At 41.1% G+C, this 19,350-nt stretch overlaps 1 protein-coding gene and 1 long non-coding RNA gene across 4 annotated transcripts in view; one reads left to right on the top strand and one right to left on the bottom strand.

The window, feature by feature from the left end:
• The window catches only part of osbpl5 (oxysterol binding protein-like 5), a 71,785-nt gene that overhangs the window by 33,736 nt on the left and 18,699 nt on the right, over window positions 1-19,350 (top strand). For 2 of the 3 annotated variants that reach the window (XM_034215879.1, XM_034215878.1), the window contains exon 3: window positions 19,068-19,223. In XM_034215879.1, coding sequence (XP_034071770.1) covers window positions 19,188-19,223 — 36 coding nt within the window. In that variant the 5' untranslated portion in view covers window positions 19,068-19,187. Of the gene's footprint in view, window positions 1-15,380; window positions 15,449-19,067; window positions 19,224-19,350 lie in introns of all 3 variants that reach the window. The other variant, XM_034215877.1, reaches the window with a different exon arrangement.
• LOC117545896 lies at window positions 5,121-5,767 on the bottom strand. Its single transcript, XR_004568894.1, has 3 exons — window positions 5,707-5,767; window positions 5,284-5,446; window positions 5,121-5,184 (listed from the first exon to the last, which is right to left on the bottom strand). It is a non-coding gene; the product is annotated as an uncharacterized LOC117545896 (long non-coding RNA).

Genomic DNA, 19,350 nt, shown 5'->3' with positions numbered 1-19,350 from the left:
ATTTTTGAAGCTTATTTTTTTAAATTAAGCCGTTTCCATGTTATAACAGCATCTCGTTAAATCAATATCGGAAACAATAATTGTCTTTTTGTGGTTATTTAAATGTAATTTATGGTGCTATTAGAGTGCTTATAGACTGACCCGTTAATACAGATGCCCCCCCCCCCCCCCCCCCCCCCCCCCCTTTGTGTGCGGTGAGCTGGAGAGAAGGCAGTCTATTTATTTTGGTGAAAAAAAAACCCCTAACATATATGGATTGAATCAGAATATTGTGTTGGATCAAAACATATTGTACATTTTGAGAATTCTTACATCTATTACAATACATTTTGAGCTTTGGACAATGTTTGGATCAAACGAGCCAGAAACAACCTTAAGCAGCCACCACTGGAATATTATTGCAGTAATATCATAATACTAGTAGCCTTATATTAGTGTAGCCTAATATTGATCGACAAATATTTAGAAATAAATCTGGTTCTGCCTGCCTGCCTCATCGCACTATGCCCTGCTGCATTACCATGTATAGTATTTACATTCATAATGATCCTTTTTTGTTGCAGAGCTTTAGAGGCTTTAAGAGACGAACTGTCAATGATGCCAACTTGGCGACCTACAAACTAGATATAGCAATCTTGGAGCTATTGCGGCTAGCTACTTTCATTGGAAAGAGTCTCTAATTTTTTGTATGTATATATTTCATATATCCATCCCAAGCTTACCTACCCAACTGAATGAATTCACACATTCAAGTAAATAGAAAGACAGCACAGCATTCAAGTGTTTATTGAGAATTTGAACTTCAACGTTAATGGAAAAAGCTCCAAACTTTTCTCTACAGCCCTTAGTATCAAGAAATCCTTCTAGTTCCTTTTACATGTGGATAGGAAAACAGCACAGATTGTTCAGAATATATGAGGAAGCCATCAGGGAAGCAGCATGACCCAAGGCAGGACTGCAGAGACAGGTTCAGCCACGACCCGAAGTCCACGACCCGAAGTCCACGACGGGCAGCGTCCGGGAAAACCAAACTTGAAGGTAAGATATCAAATGATGATCTTCATTAATTGCAGTGACAATTTAGTCTATTCTGACATTTGTTTGTGTGAGTTAATCTTTACCTATGATATCTGGTTGCAGAAGGGACTGCAATAGCCTGGATGTTGGTCATCAGAGTAGATGCCCTGCAATTCTCCTCTTTTACCTTTCCCAACATATCCTATGAATAGAAAAAGAAAATATTGTAATTGAATCACACTAGGACCACAACACACTAAATATGTAATGACACATAAACATTATTATCCAGAATAAGAAGTCTACCTGGTTTGCAGTTTTTGTAAGGCTCCAAGCATCCACGGCAGGTGTCAATGGTGTACATGACGTTGAAATCCTGCTTGTATGAAGCAGAGAACAAACTCCATGTAGCAACACCTGTGTAAAACAAGCATTTCAATAGAGCCATTAAAAATATGCATAGACACCACAGCTGTCGTATACTGCTGCACCTTCACTGAATCACTTACTCTCAAGCCAGCGAAAGTGGGCCCCTCTTCTGAAAGACACAGTGGACATTGTGTCTCTGAAGGTGGTACACACTAGAGTGAGTGATGAGTACGCTTTGTCACCTTCCTGGAGAACCACTTCCATCAGAAGGTCCGAGAGAAGACAGTTTGGCAGCTGTGAAGTATTGGTCAGACTAGATCAAACATATTTAACAACACATTGACTAGACTGTTGCCAGCACAATCGAAAATACCAAGATTCTTTGGGCTTCAGGTAGCAAAAAGACACATTTTTAATATTAATGTTGAATATATCACACACATTTTTCTTATGTTTTGTTATTCTTCTCCTTGAGGTAAAAAACAGCTATCAATAAAGTTAAAAAAAGCAGTGAGACATAATAGTTGGAAATTCTGCCGTGATCACAGGTCGTTTTTTTAAACAAAAAACAGTTACTGCTTCACTGAAAAGATATTACCTCCAATATGAAGCACATGTCGGACTTTTGAAACTGGACCTTTGAAGGAAAATATAAGGTGTGGGTCATGTGATTGTTTAATTACATGTGTATACAATTATCAATATGTATGCATGTGTTAAATAATCTGGATCTGTCCGTGGCTATAAAAATCACATAATATCAGGATGAAAATGTAAATCAGTGTCAAAGAAACTGTTGTCTATAAAGTAACATTTAAAATGTATGATTTACCCTTCAATCTGGTACCGTTCCATGAGCATAATGCACCACCATTTCCGGATCTGTGCTATGTCCCGCTAAAAGAAAATGTAACAATAATAAAGTTGAAAATGAATGGAACCTCATCATTTGTCTACTCAATGTTAGCCCCCTCTTCCCCCTGAAATACTAACTCAGAGGATAAATACTGACCTCGGTAAACCAAAGTAGAGCATCTGTGCTGAAGTTGAGTGCATACTGTGAAAGGATAAAGATCTGTTAAGTTATGAGTTTCAAAAACTAACAAAACCCCTTAAAAAAAAGTGTCAAGGGAGGAATTTACCATCAGTATGAAGACACCACAGTCATTGCCCGTGGTTTGGTGAGGCTAACCCTGTAAGAATTTGGAATATAACAGTGATGTTCATGGTCAAATGGAAAATAAAGACATGTGAAAGCAGGTGTATGAGATGGTGGAGAAATGTACCTTGACGTCTCTGCCGAACTTTACTGTCCACTGACCTGGAGCAATGCGGTGCGCTAGGTCACTGTCAAAAGAAATGATAAGACATGGGAATTGATTTGGTGAAGGAACGCTATACACAATATAATTCATGTTTTTGGATTTCCTTACATTGAACTATTGCATGCCTTAAAAGAGGAAAGTTATGAAAGCCACTGAACGGGGCTAAAATAAAACAAACAAAAATACGTTTACCAGCCGCTGAACAAAGCTGAACTTGAAAACAACCTTTGAACAAGGCTTATAACAAAATGAATATTATAATTCATAGCATCCTGTTGCAGACTCTTTTTCTTTTGGTTCCACTAAGGACACTCCAGACTTTGTGGAAATGGAGATATATTATAAATGAATTTGATCAGATTCAGACCCCTGGTCTACAAGATGGTTACTGCAGTATTAGAATACTATAAACTATTTAGAACTCCCATACAAGCCACAGAACGGTGAGGGGGTAATCATGTTACAAAAACCTAAATATGTCCTTGTAGGAATTGTCCCCAAAGCCATCTGGCTTAAGAGGGTCGAGCAAATATAACTCTCTCTTTGCTGGCTTGATCACCTGTCAACCATTGACAAAATAGCTGAAATTAGACATAATCAAACACCAGAAGAAAACCACACAGCACAACTTATGTTCATTTTGTACATGCTGGTGAGATCATTTGGAACAGACTCACGCAAAGCAAATAGTGATCTGCCTTTCCTTGCTGCCGACTCCAGGCAGGGATGAAAACCATGTCCTTGGTGGCCAATTGGTCAGCCTAGTATTTTAAACAAGGGATTTTAAGTTGCTGTATATCAATTTCAAGAAACATAGGTCTCAAGCAACAGGAACTTACTGGAAAACTGGCCAACACGTCAGCTGTTTTGGACTTCCAGGTAGGAACCACATACATATCCACGATGTATATATCTTTGCCCTATATTGATAGTTTTTCAAAAAAAATGAAATCTTCATAGAAGTATGTTCAACAACAAGAGACAACCACACTTCACGAGATTGGAGTTTCACCACTAAACAGCTATTTAGAAAATATGTGTTATTCAAAAGAAAAAAGCAGGCCAATGATGTCTGTTGAAAACCGTACATGTCTTTGGGTGGCTTCTTGTACCATCTTCAGGCACGTGTTTCCAATCTGAAACAGTAACAACAGTAAGTTACCTGTGCCATTTATTTGAGACAAGATGAAGTTGGGAGGAAAGCTCAAGTATACCTACATTTGACTCCATGCACTGAGGAAGACCCAGGCTCCAAAAGTCCTCTCTGGTCAGGCACACATCACCCTCCTTCACAATGACCTCTGCTCCAGGCCTATTGTGGTCTAGCACATAGCTGAGCTGCAAATAACAGATTGCAAAACATACTTCAAGCCAATAGAAAACATAGAAAAATTAAAATCAAAACAATGCACCTCCATCACTGTGCATGAAGTAAACATATATCTACCAGCTTGTCTTGAATCGGATGTAGATCCTTTGCGTATTTCGCACCAGAGAGGGCATACTGGTGGTCAGCAACTGACCCCTCCGAATCCAACTTCGGTTCAGCTGTTATTAGATAGACACAAAATAAACAGTATTATTGAAGTACCACACATGAAGTATACCTAAAATGTGTCCTTGTATTGATAATCAAAATACCTCTCAACATAGGCCTGATAAAGGGCTTCAGCTGAGACACATTCACACTCTGTCTCAGCTGAGCTCCTGTTGAGCTCAACAGGGTTGCCACACCCTTGTTGGTGATTGAGGAAACCACATAAGGGCCAAACCAGTTGCACTCCAGTTTTCCACCTTTTCGGCCCTCCTTCCTCTTATTCGCTCTTAGGACCTCATCTCCAACGTTAATCAGGAAAGATTTCACATTCTTTCCCTTGCGTTTTTCAAAAGAGATTTTCTGTCTCTGTTGTGCTATTTGGATGTTCTGGTAAATCTGAGAAAGATATGTAACAGTTATCATTTACAGTCCTTAACATACGCTTGCATTTTTTAGGAGTTATTATGTTTTAAATATTGCCATTTTATTCTCACCTTCGAGTGCAAATCTGCAATGGTTGCAGCCTTTGCCTCAAGCTGCTGTTCTGCCTCATCAGCAGGCACCAAAACAGAGGTATCATCCCTGTCATTGACTGTAGCATTTATAACACCCGGGACGCGAGGGTGCCTCCCAAACTGGGCAAAATAGGGCGTGCACTTGGTTGACCTCTGAAAGCATAAAAATTCCTTTTAGTATCTCTGTTGAGTATTGTTTCCATCTGCATTTGTTACAACATTGTACCTGCTTTGAGGTGTTAATGCTCGCCACAATGCCCCTCAGATGTAAATCCCAGTCATTCTGGTCCTCTCCACAGTACTTTGCAAGTGCTTTTTTTATGTTTTGGTTTGTACGCTCATCTTGGCCATTGCACTGGGGATGGTACGCTGAAGTGATGCAGTGTTTTACACCCAGTGCATCAAAAACACCACGGTTGACCTGCAGATGGTTTAGTGTACACCAATTACCAAATTACCTGAAAAATCGTATTACATTGTTACACATAACACATACACTGTATTAGATAGATTATTGTACCTCATTGACAAATTCCCGTCCTTGGTCGGTAATGATCTTCTCGACAAGACCGAAATCGAGAAGAATATTTACAATCTTTTTTGAGACCTCAACAGCTGTTTTGTGGTAGAGCGTTTTTGCTACCACCCACTTCGTGAACAGATCAGTCGCTGTTAGAATGTATCTGCAATATAAAATGCAGAATGTTGTAAATACATACAGAATCACTGTAAATGATTTCCTTTCTTTTTAAACCAGATTCTTCACGTTTAGAACCTTTAAAGGAGGTTACACATGCTTCAGCCCATCATGATAGTACCTTTTGCCCTTAGCAGTGGAGGGAAGTGGGCCAATGAGATCCACACATGTCTCACTCTGTTTCAATGTACACATACAACACATTTCTGTAGATCAATAATCAGTCAGTCAGTCAAAAACTCCCACCCATTTCTTCACGTCCTCCCGCATAGTGGACCAGTGGTACGTTGCCAAAACCTTCTCGGTGGTGCGCCTTCTCCCTGCATGACCTCCGGAACCCAGGTTATCATGGCACTCCTTCAGGACATTGATAATTTGGTCCTTGGTGCACACAACCATCCTCTCATTGTCCTTGTATGTGTAGTACAAATCTCCAGCTGGCACAACAGGAACAACAAAACAATCATTTAGACATGTGTAGAGATGACATTATGACTAAAAGCTGTTCAAGAAATCCAGTGGCAAATGTGGTTTAGACGTAACAACTACAGTAATGTAAAGTGTGTATAAAAAGAAAAAGGAGAAACAAGCTGTGGAGTCCTTGCGATTTACTGAAAAATGTTGGAATTGCAATATGATAAACCATTAGAGGTATGATCACTTTTGCACCAAAAAACACCATTAGATAAATAGATAGATAGATATATACTTTATTGATCCCTATAAGTAAAGGGATGTGATGATGTCACATGTACAGGGGGTTTATACCTCATAATAAAAACGTATGTTCGTGACTTAACCATGGTCTTATTCTGTTACTTACCTTTGATCAGGTATTGTTTGGATGCCCTCCGAATTAACGCCTTCCTTTTATCATGCTTTTCAGCGGCGATGGTGAGATTGTGGTAACCACCATTGAGCACGTACTGCTTTATCTCAGCATAAAAGCTCTCCATTTCTGTCATGAAAGTTAAAATGGTCGCGGTAATTATGGGGAAGCGGAGGGATCTAGATCGTTCACACATAACAAGCTGTACCGAGTTCCTCCGGCTGCAGTTCCGCAGACGGCCGGTGTGTGGCAGCATAGCGCTGGGAGCAGAGGGAGGTGAGTATATGACGGATATGACGGATGACGGATGCGACGGAAATACACCCGAACATATTTGGTAGGCCGAACATATCTGGTACTGACACCGGGACTTCAAAAACATTGCAGTACCCATAAATCCGTAGGCTCAGGGCCGCCCCTCCCTACAGGCCAATCACGCAGGCTGCATGGGGCCCCGCCTTGCGCAGGGGGCCCCGCCCAGAGGGCCTCAGCTGTTGTGCACAGTTCTCCGCTCAGTTCTCCGCGCACCCCCCGCGAGAGTGAGAGGTGACAAGAGGAGCACGTCTGTAACCCGACACCGTTGCAATGAATCGACATCTGACCAATCACGGCTTTGATACGGCCACTAGTGCAGGTGAAGAGATGTCGGTGAAAAGACAGTTTCAGTCCGCCGCAAAAAACAAAACATGAAGAAACTAGAGCATCACTCGAAGGTGGGTTATTGTATGAGTCAAATGTACAACTTACGAATGTTGTATAAGTCAAATTGCCAATTGCCATGTTAAAACATCAGCTGCAATTCACGACATGAAGAAGGCAGTCTCTGCAGAGCAGAGATGCAGTTATTTCCAGCATTCTTTATTTACCATTCATTCAAGTATGTGATGCCTTTTATCTGCTAATGTACAGGAGGAAGAGTGAAACACTGTCTGTCTAGTTGGCTTACATAACAGTTAAAGTTTACAGCCTAAAAAACATGGAGCATTTTTTCCCCTTTTATTCATTTTTATGTCAATTTGCACATTTCATGGTGATGCTCAGCCTCTCCCCTTAACTCCTAACAGTCATCATTAGGGTTGGGAACCGAAACTCGGTTCCAGATGAGAACCGATAAGAAAATGCCGGGTACCGGGTACCCGTACAAAATACACAATTTCGGTTCTGCTTAACGGTTCCTAAACGCGGTAGACCCTGTATTCCAGCGGGTCCGTCTGCACCGCGGTGCTGCGGTGACCCGGTGGAATACAGGGCGGACCTGGAGAATCACAGAACGGCCGGTCGTCAGCGGGCCGTTGACGGCCGGCTCGGTACGCTGACGGCCGGCACCGCCCTTCATTTTTTTAAACGGCATCATATAAATTGCGCTGACAGGCGACAGAGGTCCACAGTTGCCCCGCAGCGATGCTCCCCCGCCCTCCCGTAGACATTTCACGAGCTCAGTCACTTCATAACACCAAAGATGGGTCGCGGTAAACACTCTGAAGTGAGGCTCCACTACACTAAAAAGAAAAAGACAAGGCACAGTGTAATGCCTGTTAATAGCTTGCCACAGGCATAGCTCAGTTACAATAAAGCACAGCTATTGTGCAATACATTTGTATTGCATGTATATTTTTTAGTAACAATTTCAGTTAAAGCTTTTAAGAATAAATATATTTTTGTTATCTAAACGTTTGACCTCTTTATTTTACAATTTTGGAATCGAAACGGGGAATCGATAAGAACCGGAATCGATAAGCAGAACCGGAATCGAAATCGGAATCGATAAATTTCAAACGATACCCATCCCTAGTCATCATCATGTCAACCACAACACAGAGAAATACTGAGAGAAATGTGTGTGTAGTTGTTGATACATTGCTGACAGAGGGAACTACGTTTGAATACAGATTTAAGAAATATCAGTTTTTGAGCATGTCATAAGCATGTTTTGCCTTGACTATATTACAACTATATTATAATAAAACAATATAGTATTTTTATTATTGAATTGATTATGATTATCATTATTAGTAGAAGTAGTTTATTTGCATTAATTATGTTTTTATCTTTTTGAGGCTAGTATTTGGCAGGAAATGCAAAATTCACCTGTAAACCCATACTGAACGACATACATGCACATTTACCATTTACCTCACTGTATAAAAAAGTAACCGTTGATAATAATAATAAACAGGAATTATATTTGCAAAGTAGCCTACTTTGTTTCCAAAAAAAAAAAGTTAACTCCTGTCGGTTGGGGGGGGGGCCTCATCTCACAATGTCCCTTGGGGCCCCAAGTTGGCCAGGGGCGGCCCTGCGTAGGCTACACATGCTGCAGTTTTTGCGTGGCTGTGTCTTTAGTTGAAAGCCCAGTGGCGATCTGTTCATCTGTCATACTGATCATACTGTCAATAACTTTGTTGTTATTAGCATCTGGTTAGCTAGCTATGCTAACGAATATAAGAAGCTTTTTCTCCAACCAGTGAGGTAAAGGCCCATCTTTATATGATCATTATAGTTATCAAAAAACAAGAGAATAAAGTAAACAGGTATAAAATAGGCCTACTATATGACAGTAAAAAAAAGTTGTTATTAATAAACAAGAATACAGTTTGAAAGGAGAGTGATTTGTAAAATATCCATAAAGAAAAAGTAAATCTGCTTACAGTTCTGTTTCATCTGGGTGTTGAGAGATGTTTCCATAGATCTCTTAATTTTGCTCTCAAAGTGCACCAGATTGATGCTTTCAACTTCAATATTTAAAAAAAAAAAATCTTTTTTAACCTCCTCTAGGACCTAACCTAGAGGAGGTTAGGTCCCCCCCACTTTACATTACATTACATTGCATTTAGCTGACGCTTTTGTCCAAAGCGACTTACAATAAGTACATTCGACCAGGAAGACACAACCTTGAAGAAAACAGAATCATATAAGTATATCAGGTTTCATAGAGCCAAACATTTCAAGTGCTACTCAACTGGCTTTAGGTAATCCAGTCCTTTATTGGTATAAAAGTGCTTCGTTAATCGTTCTAACGCTCGAAGTGGAGTCGAAAGAGATGAGTTTTCAGTTTGCGCCGGAAGATGTGCAAGCTATCTGCCGTCCTGATGTCAATGGGGAGCTCATTCCACCATCTTGGAGCCAGGATAGCAAACCCACGTGTTTTCGCCGATGGGAACTTGGGTCCCCCTCGCAGCGAGGGCGCAACGAGTCGTTTGGCTGATGCAGAGCGTAGTGCACGCGCTGGGGTGTACGGTTTAACCATGTCCTGGATGTAGGAAGGGCCAGATCCATTCGCAGCACGGTAAGCAAGTACCAGTGTCTTGAAGTGGATTCTAGCAGTTACCGGAAGCCAGTGAAGGGAGCGGAGGAGCGGAGTGGTGTGGGAGAATTTAGGAAGGTTGAAAACCAGACGAGCCGCTGCATTCTGGATGAGCTGCAGAGGTCGGATGGCACATGCAGGTAGACCAGCCAGGAGGGAGTTGCAGTAGTCTAGGCGTCACTTAAATCATGTCCATGAATAGGAAACTAAATACATTTGCACACATCTTGTGTCCATATCTTTCTGTTTGGTGGTCATGCCACAACCGTGCACGTGAATGCATGCGCGAGTCATGGCAAGATATCTGGATTAAGAGGTTGCTTTTTCTTTGCACAGCATGAAAGAAAGGCCAAATGAATGTGCTGTGATTTTTAAGCAGAGGTCAATAATTTGTACGGCCCTCGGAGGATGTTGAAAAAAGTGAAATGGCCCTTGAGAGGAAAAAGGTTCCCCACCCCTGATTTAAAGGATTAAAGTCAAAGTAAAGTAAGATGAAAACAAGGACAACACCCAAACTAGATATTTAGTTGGAAGCAACCTGTCAATCACTAGGTAGATACGCCCTAAAGCATACTCTGCTTCATGGAACCATCATTTTAAAAATATATATATTATGTTGTATTCAAGAAGACTTAAAACTAGTGATTGAGACCATTATCTCATTAAATAATTGTTTACTGGGGAAATAAATCAAATAAGGAGTAGGGTCATTTTCTTGTAGGCTTCTATACAATCTGACAAATGTTTGCAATTATTGAAGACATTTTATCCTGTGTGATTATTTGTCCCAGGAAGTTGTCTGCTTCAAGTAGGGATATGATTGGAGAAAATACACATAAACAAACACTAGAGGCAGAGGAACCCAGAGAGAAAGATGTTTAAAGCTATCTCTGGCTCTGTTTTCAGAAACATGTTGGTTAATATTTTTGCTGAAATGGAATCGGTGCTCATTTCCCACCCCTTGTAGAGAACCGTAGGTCTCATTTTCAGTCCGTGTTTACCTTGCTCTTTCCCTACTCGCTGACACACGTCTCTGTTCCCAGAGACACTGTGTGTACGCGGTGAGGTTGTGTCTCCTGCCAGTCTAACCTGAAACACATTGAACAGTGAAGGCACCCCCCCCCCCACACTCAGGTCACAGCTGAGCAAAAACGTAAACAACCTCGCACAACATTCCTGGACTACATACAAGCTGAAATTCCCCATCAAATGAGCTAGACCTAAAGTAAGTTAATAGAGGTTCATGGACTAGGAACTAGGGATGGGAACGATTAATCGAATATTCGAAATTATTCAGGTATTCGAATAATTATTCATGTATTCGAATATGAGTTATGAATATTTTTACACATTTTTTTTTTTACATTTTTTTTTTGGGATTGATGAGTGATGCCTAAGTTGATTACATATTATCAAATTGAATAATTCAATGTTATTCAATTAAATGTGTTAGTTGACGTGTAAAGGTGTGTTTTGCTCCGCACACCGGTCCCTCACAGCGGGCAGAGCTGCAGGTGCTGATCTCTCTCTCTCGCGTCCGGTTATACTTCACTCGTGTTTATGTCCAAATCCATCAGATCTAGCTAGTTCTAGCCAATGATATGGCTGCTGCCCCTCCCTACACGCAGATCACGCAGACTCAAACCTCATCTTATGCCCAAATGCGGCGCAAATGAGCACCGCAGCAGTTGCGAGGTTCATGAGCGTGCTCCCCCGCCCCCTGTCAACACTCGCGACACATGAGTGGCCAGCCTAAACAACAATAAGCGCTGCTTGGCAACCGTGTGTGGCGGCAAAGTACATAGACATTTTGACTGGGGAGATTTAGTTTTGCCGGTATTCAACATATTTTACCAGTCATAGTCCGGTAATTATTTACACTCTAAGAAGAGTGCTACACAACAGACATAGCGTCAAAAAGGAGTAATGTGTGGAAATATTTCGACCAGGTTAGTGAGTGCGGTGTAGAGGTCAAACTATGCCAAATTAAACTTATACATGCTATACCTTGCTATACCCGCAACCTCCGTTCCAGCTGAGAGGGTCTTCTCTACAGCTGGGCTGATTGTGAATCGCCTCCACATGAAAGCTGTAGGCCTATAGCTGTCAAACTGTGATCACCAGTTCAATACATTTGACAAATTCGACTTGGTTTCTACACTTATTTGAACATGTATGTATTTGCTTCCAAAAATTATTGAAAAAAAATTGGGTACAAAAAAAAAAAATGTATAGCATATGTACATTTCGGTTAACCGTTTTTTGGGGGGTCGAATATTCGAATATACATTTGCTTTCAAATTCCCATCCCTACTAGGAACGTGGTCTACTATTCCCAGATGCTATTGCAGCATCTGGGAGGTGCATGCTGGGTATAGCACGGAGAAGATTGTGACCTTAAGGTATACGTGGAGTGAAGGTTTACTTTTGTAACGGACCTCACACAAGAAAGGGAGTTTCCTATTTGAAGTAAGATCAAATGGGAACTCTGTCTGGAAGGCATTTTCTCCATTTAAGTTTCTTAAAATATACTCGCACCCCCCGCAAGACTTGGAATAGAACAACTAAACCACACATCCTCCCACAGAGTCCCAAACTTAGCCTCCTTTTTAAATGGTAACAGCTGACCTAGTTCTACCTCCTTCGTGTCCTTCTAGACACAGTAGTCATAGCTTTAGATTTGTTTGCAGTTTTAATGTAGTTAGAACTGTTTTAGATCTCAGTTTCTAAGGCTACTTCTCCCATTTCTTAGTCAGGACAACAGCTGTAACACTCACTTAAAATATTTCTATTGCCTATGCCTGCTCGTGGCATTCATTGGGACTGACGCTAGGCCCAGTGTGTACAATTGTATTTTGCAAGATTTATTTGAATGACCATTCAGATGTGTGTTGCTCTGTTATGAATCAGGCTAAAATGGAATGCATTTTATCTGAGAGATACAGTACATGTTAATATAGGTGTCAGTTCGTTTTTTAGTGAGGTGTACTGTTTTTCTTAACAATAGTTACATGTTTTACAGGATATGTCAGTAGATGACAAATTATATCCCGTTTCTTTTGAGGAAATAATCAAGCCAACCGAACATGTGGATATTGTAAGGATAGTAACTATGTCTGTGAGCAATCCTGCAGTGGTTGAAATGCACTGCACTTAAGCAAATGGAAGAACACATCTTGCTTGTGTGTGAATCCCCACTCCCTACGGTTCCATTTGAAGAAAAACAAGTGGTCTTAGTGCTGCAGTATGTTGCAGAGTTCATTGTTGATGCACATACTGTACTTGGTGTGCCTATTGGTGTATATCTAGGTCATAGGGCCATCCATTAGTCCTTTCACTGGAGACGGGGGATAACGGGGTTGGGGGTGCTCAGGGAGGACAGATGGGAGTGATGGAAGGATGAAGAGAGTGTCTGGACTTAATCTGGGCCATCATATTAGCAACAGCTGGCTTGATGATGCCTGTCAGAATTACAAGGCTCTCACACTTGCACACTCAAGCTTAGCAGATTTTGCAGTTTGCCCATTACAAGTTTTCTAGTCAAGACCACAAGACATTTGGTTAAATGTATGTCTTTTAATTTGCATATTATATAATTATTCCCGTATTGTGCAATCTTTTTTATACTAAATATGTGTCTCGCTGTACATTTTAAATCCGTGAAAAGTGTATCAGTCAGGGCAAACTTGTTGAATTAGGAATATGCATGATGAAATCCCATAATGGAGTTGGATGAAGATGTTTCACAGCCCTTTTGAAAATTGACTGCATTGTTGTGCGCCTGCCGGCATCAGGGGGGTGGGGGGGTTACATTGTCCCTTCTTCTCTCAAACTCTTAATGTTATTTGCTCATGTAAGCTAGCTTTTTACTAGACTCATAGCTGTGATGCTACTAGAACACCACATGGGTAAAAGAGATGTTAAAGAGTAGTTGACAGGGATGGAGTGAGGGGACAACATGCCTTCTATATCAGGGATCCTGAACTCTATATGACACTTCCCCCTTAAAAAGCAGTAGTGTTGACAGGTTGACAGCATCTGTGGAAATCTTTTTTTACAAGAGGACAATTTATTTTTTACTTTCATTTATATTGTTTTGTTTTTTTGGTTCAGTTTTCACACCATACTAGTGTAAAACCGTTTACCCACAGTAGCTCCTGCAGTGCTGCTTTAATCACTATTTTTACTTTAATCTAATAATCTAAACATTGATATAGTGCAGAGTTGTTGAGGCAGAATGTTAGCACAGTAATGGACGGTAGACAACTTAAACCCAACACAACACCATGTTCCCAGCTGCTCCAGTGTGCTGTGAATGTGTACTCAATCAATTGAGTAAACTGTCTCTCAGGCAGATTTTCAGGCAGTGTTTTTTTTGTTGATTTCAGGGTTGTGGATTTAGATAATGTGTAACTTTAGTCCTCTCTAGCAATAATCTATAATAAGGGCCCATATCCACATGTTGCCTCTTCTGAGGTAGGGATGCATACCGGTATCCGGTATTACCGAAATACCGGTTACTGGTGGCTACGGTATACCGTACCGAAATCAGATCCGGTTTCGATACTTTAAAAAAATAAATAAAAATTGTTTTAATTAATTTTAAAAGTGAGTCCGTGGCCCGTGATGGCGGGTGTTATAAATTAGATTGCATAATCGTTTTTCTTCATATCTTATGTATTTTTCATTGTTTGTTCAATACTAGAAAGGTAAAAGTCCCACAAATGAACTGTGATGGGATTTGTTTTCTCTCACCAGTGAAGGTAAATGTTGATTTTAAAGATGAGATTTGTTTGTTTGTGCAATGCCGAGATCTCATGACCATTATTCTATTATGTATTAGTTCTCTTGTCGAATCTCAGGTTTAACATTAATTATAACGGTGCTATAACGTCTGTTTGCATTGACAAGATGTGCTATTCACACGGCACATCTGATGGCGGGTGTTCTAAAAGATATTCCATAATCGGTTTTCTTCATTATTGTTTGTTCAGTACTAAAAGGTCCAAGAAGTCCCACAATTGAATTTAATATTCATTTGACATGTTAACTATATCGTAAAGCGCTTCATGGGAGTAATTGTGGGATGATACATTTTCAAAGTATCACGATATGTATCGGTTGAGTATCGGTATCGTTCAGTGGTATCGGTATCGTACAAAAGTCAACGATATGCATCCCCGACATTTCTTTCAGTTGATTCCAATGAGAATGATTAAAACAAACTGAAGTAAAGTGCCAGAAACCTAATCATTAGCGGGGACAAAAACGATCATGATAAAGACCAAAAAGCCTGTTGTTTGAGAGGATCGTACAGGCAGACGCAGAGTATTTCTGTAGGTTAGTGTTTCATCTCCTCCTTACTCTACAGCTGTCAGACTGAGCAGTTCATTTAGACCCAGTGTAAGAACAAGCATCTTACAGTGGGTGTTTTTGCTGAAAAAATAATGTCAAACAAATATATGGTAGCACAAAGATATAGTTTTAGTCTAATAAGTCTGTCATACAACAGTGGTAGTATGTTGCCAAGAAATGGTCGTCATAGAAACAATAAAAAAGCACTGGGATTTCTTCCCAGCACCTTTCTACCAGAAAATGGCACCTTGTGCACACAGGCCCTCAGACAGACTAGCCATGGTAACTGTCAGCCACTCTTTCCCCAGCCCAGCCTTGTGTGTCCCTGAGAGAGCATTATGCCTGTTATCTCAGTCAAGCATGTTAACAACATACAGGTTAGAACATGTCAACATGACTCCTCGCTCTGCTTTCCCTCCCTCCTCCTCCCAGTTGGTGAAATGATTACTAAAAACGAGCATGCCCCATGGGACAGCAAGACGTGCTTTCACCTCAACAAGGTAACTGTGGGTCAGACACTTTTTGTTGTTGTTGTGTTTTACCCCTCCTACTTTTCATAGTTCAAGGTTAATGTGTGACACAGGAATGTGTGTTATTGACTGCCCTGCTGCCGTTATCTTTTCACAAGTCGTTCCTATCACTGGGTAAATATTAGCTGAGCACCTGCCTCGCATTGGCAGTTGTAGATTGAGTCTAGGTTCGCCTAGCTTGCCAAAGGTTATGTGCATTGTGGAGTGAGTTGTGAGAGTGGAGGTTTAGTATATTAAATGTTGTGTTTCAGTATTAGTTGAAGGTCAGTTAAAAGTTACAGTGGCTGCTTAGAGAAGCAAAAAACTGCTTGAATTTGTCCTTGATTGCCAATGCACAGGATCCCTTTTATATGTTCTCCTTTGTCAATATATTAAATAATCATGAATCTTGAAAACACCTTTCTACCAGCATACATATAATATATATATTATATACTGATTTTAGGCACGCTGTTAAATCTGAATGTCCTTTTGCTGTTCATGTTCAGTAATGCTTCCCTTCACAGTAACACTTTCTCAATCACACACACTTTATCTTCTCTTTAATCTGTAAGCAGGCCATTACTGAACTTCAGATGATACAGTACCCTCATTTTTTCAATATATTTGTACTTGAAATCATTGTGTTAAAATCAAGTATTAAATATTATTTTCTGTCGCCTTAAACTTTTAACATACTCACGAATAGCAGTATTGCAATGAAGCAAATATTGTTAATTATAGTGTGATTTTATAAAATAGATCTCTGATGTTGTTAGATTGTATCTCTCTGGTCAACTGCTGGTGTTGGTTCTGTGCACTCACATATGTGTGTTTGTGAGTAATGCACACTCAATGTGGCCCGCTCTGCCACTGCTGCTGAGACCCGGGATGAGCATTTTCTCATGTGTAATCCTCCCTCTAGTCTGCAGCAACACACATACACTCACGGCCACGTATGCACATCCACACACTCATTTATTATGCTTACGTCACTCAACAAACTCCACACAATCACCAGTGGAATGGCTTCTGTTTAGTCTCAACTGACAGGCCCACACGCAAAACTGAACACATGAAGCATGCGCGGATTCCACACCCATGCTCAGTCTAGACTGCGTAACATGCTCACACACATAGTTCCAGCGAATCTCCGCCCTGCAGATGTGACAACCAGCTGTGATTGGTCTGTCTCGTCGCTCTGCACGTCTGCCCACATCTTGACCCGCCCTAGGGCCTGCACTGTACGCGGTACTAATTCTCCACGTGTGACTTTCCTGATACAGTTTGGCCGCCCCTTGCAGGTACCGTGGTGTCATTTCAAAGCTTCATGCTCTTTTCCACAAAGCCTGCATCACACTCAGGGTTCCCAGCACTCTCCTACACATGCAGACATGCACTGCAGCATCAGAAAGCTATTTATAGACCTGCTCCACAAGGACGGAAAAATATCCTCCTTTTCAATAAGAAATAATATTCCTTTTCCTCTCTCATATCTTGGTTGTTCAGAGCAGCCTCTTTGGACAAAGGAGTGGAGGGCAGGAGGAAGAAAGGCACAGAAGATCAGAAATGAGAAGGGAGTCAGGAGGCTGAGGGAATGAGTCACAGAGGCAGGGTGAAACAAGGAGGAAGGCAGGGAGTGGTGCGCGTGTATACAGATGTGTATTTTTAATATGTGCATAGACTTTAGGTACTTGCAGAGGGAGGGTACAGTTTGTTAACTGCCAGGGTCCTCAAGCACTTCATGCTGTTTTCAATTTGAATTTCAAGCATAAGCCTTTGTCAACCCACAGGTTTTATTTCCATCAATTACCAGTACGTACACCTTAGCGAACGGCACATTCCTCATGCACTAGAGTAATCACAGTTGAATGGTGTGGGAGAGCTGAACGATGAATCAGTCTGTGAAAATATTCTATGAATGAATTGTATGTAACGCACTGTTCTAGGTTATTATAATTGATGGCTCGTAGGCGAGACTGCTCTGTAGGCTGGGAGACAGTGGGACTTGTCTACTGTGTTTGTGCACTAAAAGAAAATGAACGGGATTATATTGATCAGAGCGGAGAGCAGTGTGGCCGTGCAGACAGACCCAGGTGGTAACAGCTGCGCCCCATTAACCTCAGCAGTATACCGTCAGCTCTGGTTTGCTCTGATCAGCCCAGCACCCAGTTGAACCAGCGTACTGTTTAAATCTGTCTGGAAACAGCCGTGACCCTCAGCAGTTGTTGATAACGTGCTAACAATAGTTTGCTACCTCAATCGTTAAATAGCTCAGCAGAGGAGAAAACAAGGCACCAGAGATGGTAGAGAAACCGGGCAAAGTAATGCAACGTCATTGTGGCTCTTTGTGTCAAAGAAGATAAACATGCCTGTCATTAAATCCACAAAGATTTACAGAGGCTTAAAGTCTTGACACAGTGTTTGTCTCTAGTTTACTGTAGTAGGCCTATTCAAAGACCCGTTTGGTGTCTTTTATGAAGGGATGGGATATAGGATTTGTTTGTATATCTCATGATTAAAAACGTAATCACAATGGTATTTTCAGTTAATAGAGAAGCTGTCGAGTGAATTATCATGATCAAATAAACAATAATGATTATCTTTTTGAAATACACAAATAAATGACCATGTTAGAAAAAAGACAGACTGACTTAATGTTGCTATTTATTTGTATCCTTTGTTTATTCTTAGGGGACGCTTAAGATCTATGATTACTTTTTAAGATTGATTTTTACACAACACAGGATGTTTACTCCACAAAAAAGTGTTTCCAGTGTGTTTTTAAGAGCCGTTTAAGGAGCATATTTGAATGAATGAGGCACATCTGGTAATTGTTTTATCCAGGATAGTCATCCCATGCCTACTTGTGTTTTTATAAGCATTGTAGTCTTAAATCTGACTAAACCTCTCTTTGTTGTAAGATAACGACATTAAGCTGCAGAGTCTCAGCATGATCCGGCCCACATCTGCAGGAGCTGCATGTGGCCCCTTTTGTGTGCCGAGATGTGCATATTATAAGTAAATGGCAATCCTTGTGGATATCAAGGGATTTACTGAAGAAGCGAGCAATGCCCTGTTGAGGCAGGCCGACAGGGAGGATGGAGGATTTGTGGCAATGATGGTGGGAGTTGTGTTGAACACTGAGTCTCTGTAGCTGAGTGACTGAAGTTGTTTAGAGACACTGACCGTCATATAGACTAACAATGTGCAGACTGATCTGCTTGTCACTGCCACGCACAGTGCTATTATGTAGACAGGCTGACATGTCCTCGTACAGTAGGTCTTTGTTAGTGTTGGAGAGGAGAGAAAGGGCGGGGGTCCAGACAGACCAATATATATACACAGAGAGAGAAGGAGCGAGGGTGAAGAATAAGAGCTTTAGAGATGGTGACGCAGGGCGAGGGAGCAAATCCAATTATATTCGATAGAAGAAAGCTGCAAGGACAGGATGAATCACTTGTATTGTTTTTAAAGCCTAATAATAGATGAAGAAATGTGTGCAAAAATTGTGTTGAAAATTGTGTTCTAATCATAGTTTTCTTTCTTCCTTTCCTCCGTTTCCTCCTTCATTTCCTTCCTGTTTCCTCTCTGCCCTCTTCCCCTGTATAGGACGTGCAGGCTGTCAGGATGAAGGAGGAGAAGTTGTTCCATCGGAGGTTTTCTCTGTGCCCCAACGCAACCTCCCCACCCAAAATTGACCCCCGAAGCCTCACTCGGAACCTGTCTTATGGAGGAGACAACGACCTCTACAACCTCAGCTCAGGTACCAAGAGGTTAAAAACTGACAACAGAAATGTAAATGTCACAAAGTATGATAGTCCAGGTGTGTGCCACTGGAATCCAGTGTGTGTGAAATGATGGTGTACTGTGACACACCTCAGCTGCGGCTT

This window comes from Gymnodraco acuticeps, unplaced genomic scaffold, assembly GCF_902827175.1.
Source record: "Gymnodraco acuticeps unplaced genomic scaffold, fGymAcu1.1, whole genome shotgun sequence".
Lineage (NCBI taxonomy): Eukaryota > Metazoa > Chordata > Actinopteri > Perciformes > Bathydraconidae > Gymnodraco > Gymnodraco acuticeps.
This window is presented reverse-complemented; position numbering and strand designations above follow the sequence as displayed.